At 41.1% G+C, this 6,000-nt stretch overlaps 1 protein-coding gene across 2 annotated transcripts; it reads right to left on the reverse strand.

Moving 5' to 3' along the window:
* Window positions 1–1,228: 1,228 nt before the first annotated feature.
* Window positions 1,229–4,704, reverse strand: LOC135239425 (lysM and putative peptidoglycan-binding domain-containing protein 3-like). Of its 2 annotated transcripts, XM_064308068.1 has the most exons (4): window positions 4,541–4,704; window positions 3,943–4,015; window positions 3,560–3,839; window positions 1,229–3,024 (listed from the first exon to the last, which is right to left on the reverse strand). In XM_064308068.1, exons 3-4 carry the CDS (start codon window positions 3,831–3,833, stop codon window positions 2,453–2,455), a joined length of 846 nt encoding a protein of 281 aa, XP_064164138.1. In that variant the 5' UTR covers window positions 3,834–3,839; window positions 3,943–4,015; window positions 4,541–4,704; the 3' UTR covers window positions 1,229–2,452. The 2 variants fall into 2 exon arrangements, with proteins under 2 accessions (XP_064164138.1, XP_064164139.1); XM_064308069.1 differs by lacking the exon at window positions 3,943–4,015 and having other exon boundaries at window positions 4,541–4,687.
* Window positions 4,705–6,000: the final 1,296 nt, after the last annotated feature.

A 6,000-nucleotide genomic window follows, 5' to 3' on the forward strand; every position in this document is an offset into this window, starting at 1 on the left:
GTATACTCAGGTAAAATAAAAATAAATTAATGAATAAACAAATAAATAAATACTTGGATCACACAATTTGCGAACACCTGTATTATTCATCCATACCAGCAGTGCACAACAGCATCCCAAAATAAAATTACATTTTAATTCAAGAAAATCAATTAATTTGACATCTTACTTGGAACGCCTCAAATGCATTTTGGTTGTAGTGTTCTCTGGAATGGGGGTGTTGGATAAAAGCAGCTCTTTTGTCACTCTTTGTCAGACTACTGGGAAATCTTGGTCCTGCCCAGTGTGACAGATAGAATAGAATAGAATGACTTTATTTTTCCCAAGGGGGAATTTCAGGTGAATATTTTCAGGTGAAATTCATTTGCATAAATGACATTAAGAATTTAGGTTTACATTAAGATTTTGATGTTACTAATCACTATTGCAAATTAGAAATACCCAACTCATTGGTAAAAGAGGTTCCTAAATGACTAAATTGCTAAATAGAAATACCCAGTTCATAGATAAAAAGTGGCCCCTGTAGCTGTATCAGACAACTGGGGGCAGAGCTCAGTGAATTCCTTGGTTCTGCTCAGTTGCCTGACCAACAGTGACCATGTTTATCTATGATGCTGGTATGGGTCACACCCATTCTGGCAAAAATAAAATCACTATCATGTAGTTTCTGCTGTACTAATAATGGAGACTACAAGGTGCCTGCAATAGCCTAAGGCTTGTCAAGTTTATTCCAGAATACCTATGTAAATGAAATGGGTCTTAATTTGAGGTGATCTATCAGATCACATGGGTATCCAAATTTCTACAATGCAAAAACTCCAGTGTGCTGGGAATCCTCTGATCTCCGCTGTGGTTCTCCCTTTTAAAGGCAGATGGATTACCTTTGATGACTGTAAAATTCAATTTTTGTGTATTACTTCACTAGTCAAATTATGGTCAGATAAACCTTTTGCACAGAAGGCGTTTGGTTCACAGATAGTGATTCTGTTATTGTTGGTGCTGGAGGACTGGAAGAAGGACCAGTAAGAAAGGGAAGAATCCCTGCAAAAATTAGTAAATGTATTAGAGTAAATGTACCAATATTTACATTAAGACGTTTAGAAGATAATTTAATCCAGAGCCATTTATACAATTTACATGTATTAAAATAAATGTAGAGCTTACATTTATTTAAATATCAAATAACGATCTCTGACAAAAATCAAACATAATCAATGAAGCATCAAAATTCATTCAAAATATATTTTATTTATTTTGTCTCTAACTGAACCTGCTAACAGTGTCCATAGGGAAAAGGCACATACAGTACAATAGTAAGTGCACAGGACATTTCAGCCATAAAGAGCATTTAACTCACATGAAATTCAATGTAACATAAGCATGACATAACATTGTGAATGATGCATTTTTCATTTCATAGCCGTCCTCTAAACATAGAATAGAAATTGTTGCATGAACCACAAGGATCTAACCCTGTTACTGTCCAGCTCAGCTCAGTGCAGCAATGGAATGCAAATAAATTAAACTGCGTTTTTCAGAGTAGACTGAAGTATTTAACATCAATACTAATACTGAAAGTATAGACATTTTTCACATGAATAAATTACAGAATAAAGATATCTTACCAATCACAATGTAGTGTGCCGCAAAATTAAAAGAAATATCTAAAATGCAGGTATGCCTCCCATTGTGGCAATTAAGTTTGGATCAGACTAATAAAATTCAATCACAGGCCAAGGGAATGCCCCATTATCTTTGCATAAAATACACTACACATCCAAAAGTATGTGGACACCTTATACCCAACATCTCATCCACAATTATGGGCATTAATATAGAGTTGGTCCACCCTTTGCTGCTATAACAACCTCCACTCTTCTGGGAAGGCTTTATACAGAGATTTGCTTCCATTCAGCCAGAAGGGCATTAGTGAGGTCAGGCACTGATTGGGTGATGAGGCCTGGCTCGCAGTTGGCTTTCCAACTGATCCCAGAGGTGTTGGATGAGGATCAGATCAGGGCTTTGTGCAGGCCAGTCAAGTTCTTGCACATAATTTTTGACAAACCATTACAATATGGACCTCGCTGAGTGCTTGTGGGGCACTGTCATGATGAAACAGGAAAGGGCGTTCCCCAAACTGTTGGGGAAGCTCAGAATAATCTAGAATGTGATTGCATGCTGCAGCAATAAGATTTGCCTTCACTGGAACTAAGGGGCCTAGCCCAAACCATGAAAGACAGCCCCAGACCAAAGGGTGTCCAGATACTTTTGGTCAGATAGTGCATGTAATGCTTTTTTGTCCCCCCAAAACCATGGTCAGAAGGTTTTTGCAACTATACATGGCTATCACAATTGCACTTGGAAATCTTGTTTGCTGGTGCTCGTGGGAAGTCTCTGAACCCCACCCCCACAAAAGTCAGAGTGTACTGCTGTCCTTACGGATGGCTCCACCCTACTGCGCGTCAGTGACCAGGCTGGGCGGGACTTGCAGCTGTGTGGGGTGCGCGGTGGAGTGGTGGCTCACATCCGCTTTCATCAGCACCTCGTAGTAGAGCAGGTAGAACACCGGAGTTACGATGCCCACCACCAGCATGATGGCCACTGCCGTCCACCACCTCATGCCCCAGTCCGCCCCATAATAAGGGTCTTTCCGGCCTGCCGCTCGGCGCTCGGTGTCCCCAGACTGCCGCTGGGGATTCAGCGAAGACACCACCTCGTTTAAGCTGCCCCTGGAGGGGTCTGTGGACTTCACCAGCTGCTCGATGTCCTTGTCCTTCTCCTGCAGGAAGCTGCCCACACTATCTATGGAGGAGGAAGAGGAGGAGGAGGAAGGGGAGCGTGCTGCTGCTTCTGACGATGGCAGGGTCTCGGAGTGGCGCCGTGCACCCTGAGAGGAGCCTGGCTTCAGGGCCGTGGGGCTGTGGGTCTCGGTCAGGACGCTGAACCTCTTCACCGGGATCTTAATGGTCCTCAGTGCAAAGAAGTCCTGCTCAGTCAAGAGGTTGTTTGCTCTCTTTATGTCTGCTACCTGTGTGACACACAACGGCACTTCACTCTTAAACCACTATCGTCTATATGCAACACTGCAAGAATTAACTATGAGGTTTAGCATCTCTTAAATGTTTACATTAATACTTTACAGAGGATACCAACTTACAACCACTGGTAATAGATGATGTGGGAGGGGGGGAAGTAAACTACTATGGGTTTTCAGCAGATAGCAGTGTTCCCAAAAAGGTTGCCCTTTCATCATGAGGGGAACACAGAGGGAAATATATTTTTATTATAGGGAAAAAACGATGTATTTGTTCAACCAAAAAAAAAAAGAACAGAAAGAATAGGAAACGTGATGTCCAAAGGAACAGGTAGACAAAGCATACAAGGGAAGGGCTGAGTGCGCGCATTTATTCAGAAAGACAAGTGCTTACGTCTCTCCCGTGGTATTCAAATTGACATCACAATCAAGGTATCCAGTATGATGTTAAATACTCTCGAAACAACTGACCTACTAGGCTACGTCAAATACACATTTCGCGTTTAATTAACGAAAGTGCTTGACCTACCGAGCAGAAGTATTGGAGAGAAATGGCGTTTAAAGTGTCTCCCTCTTGTATGTCCCTGACCAGGTAAACGATATCGTCGAGCCTGTCTCTAGAGGCACTTCTCCTCGGTCTGTCTCTTCCTCTTGACCGCAGTTCGTAGCAGTCGCTGTCCTCTTCAGAACACTCATTTTCAGAGATTACATTGTTCCCAAACACGTATGTGTGTCCGCTTTTTGTAGGCTGTGCCGTTGTGGCAGGCTGGAAACCACGCTGCTGGTTTCTTCCTGTCATCTTCCACTTTTCAGATTAAAAAAAAAAAGATTAAGAAAGTTATTTTTAATAGAGGCCATTTTAGAAAACATGTGAATCTCGGCTGACTTGCAAAAGTTTACGTTCTCACCTTGTTCTAACCCCAAACTAGCTATAGGTTAGCCCAGCTTATTTCATGTTCATTTTATAGGGTGGACTTCAGGCTGACAAAAGGGCAGAAGAGAATGTTTCATTAGCTAACAACAATTCTTAATAATATCGCTAAATTAGAGAATTCCAGTGCTAGAGCCTTAACCAGGTAGCTAGCCTGGAGTTACTGGATTTAGCTCGATATCGATACGTAAAATTCCAGGCTCATCGTGGATATCTAGTCACAACGAATAGTGAAACAAATTGGCGATTATCTGCGTGGTAGGATAGCAAGCTAGATAGTATCCATTTATAATTAAAAATAATTCAGTTGCAACTCAGATACTGTACAACTATCGAGTGACAAACATTAACGAAGTTAACTCAAAACTAAAAATATGCTAGCTAACCTTAGCTAGCCAGTACCTGTATCGGGATACTGACTAGACTAATGTTAGTCCAGCTAGAGCGCTATCTTTCAAACTGCGAATCCAAGAAGTTTCGATATCAATATCCGGAAGACGCAACATAAACGATGACTGACTGTATTGCGAAGGTGCTTGTGATCTTTAATAAATACGTTCGGAACTGTAATTTACCTTCAGTACATTATCAAATGCTTCATTTCTTCGTCTTCCTCCGCTCCCTTCACAGATTTGTTTAGCGACGCCACGTCTGCAACTGTCCTGACGTAATGACGCACATTTTTCGAGACAGACAGAGGTGCGACCAATGGGTGCGACAGACCGATCACGATTTAACGACAAATTGAAGCACGCTGGAATGTTTTTTTTTTCTCTGGATTAGCTGAACTTCTTGTGGAGAAGATAATAACGTTTTCTTAATATTATTATCAGGCTCTGGATTTTTAAATTACAATACGATTTTAGGTATTTTCCACCAGGTACAATATTTGGTCTTGCTTACATCCCTATGTGAAGGAGAGAAGAAACTGTCAACGTGTGAGGATTCCTAGTCGTTCTGTTCATGGCCACAAGGTGGAAGGAGTGTATCGTTTTTGAAATATCTGTACTGTCCAACCCAAAATGTTGATCACAGAAACGATTATTTTGAGCTTACTGAGAAGACTTCTGAGTGGTTGGAAACTATTTAATGAGTAGCCTATACGACAATGCAGCTGAATTCTCATTAATTCAATGTTTATTGCCTGCTGGTGAGGGATAGACAAGAGTTCCTTATCTCCCTGGATGCAGGAAGTCATCCCCATTTTCCTTTTGGACCACAGTTCAAAGGAACGCACAGGTTCACCTGCTTCACCAGTGAAATGACTCTACATAACTTGGGTGGTAATGTGCATCACTAAGCAAGTCGCTGTGACTAAGATTGTCTACTAATTGAAAGTGAAGTATTGAATAGTGAACATTCTGCCTACTTCCATCCTCTGTGTCTAAAAGCAAAGGAATTTGTGAAATATGTAACACGTGTACCACTTCAGTACATACACTGATGTTTATTAGCCTTATCTGCTTGTTTGAGTTTGAGGGTGATGCGGAACTACAAAAAATATGTTGAATATTGACAGACCATGGTAATGTTTTGTTAAAATATGATAAAGTAGAGCCAGGCTGACACTATGACGTGTGAGATTGTCATGTGGTCAGCGGCAGAAAACACTAGTGAAGCAGCAGGTTTCTTCCCAGGTGGTCTCTGCACACTGCCTCTTCCTGCCTCTGGATTGGCTATTAGCTATTCCTGAGACCTTAGCATAAGCATTACTTATCTACCTCTGTTCTCTGCCTCTATAATCAATCCCCCAGAAATGTAAAGTAAATAATCTCTTTTAAAAAAAAATCAGATTCTTCAATTCGTAAATCTATTATCGCACTTTGCCAATGTTCAGTTTTACATCTTTGACCACTGTCCACCACTGCAAACTCTTGGATATTAATGAATTAATGTCTGATCTTAAACAGGTGTCAGGTCACACACAAATTGCTTTAAGCTCTATTGCACATCCGTTAGAACAATCCATACACCACGTCACAGACATTGGTTTTTTCACAGATGCTTGACGTACAAACTAAGCCTTAGGGAGATA

The sequence above is a fragment of the Anguilla rostrata genome, chromosome 14, assembly GCF_018555375.3.
Source record: "Anguilla rostrata isolate EN2019 chromosome 14, ASM1855537v3, whole genome shotgun sequence".
Taxonomy (NCBI): domain Eukaryota; kingdom Metazoa; phylum Chordata; class Actinopteri; order Anguilliformes; family Anguillidae; genus Anguilla; species Anguilla rostrata.

Bases quoted from the DNA above. Each gene is read 5' to 3' on its own strand.
- LOC135239425 (XM_064308068.1), bottom strand. From the start codon at position 3,833: ATGACAGGAAGAAACCAGCAGCGTGGTTTCCAGCCTGCCACAACGGCA. The intron at 3,025-3,559 runs GTCAAGCACTTT...TCACACAGGTAG, and splicing joins CCAATACTTCTGCTCGGTAG to CAGACATAAAGAGAGCAAAC.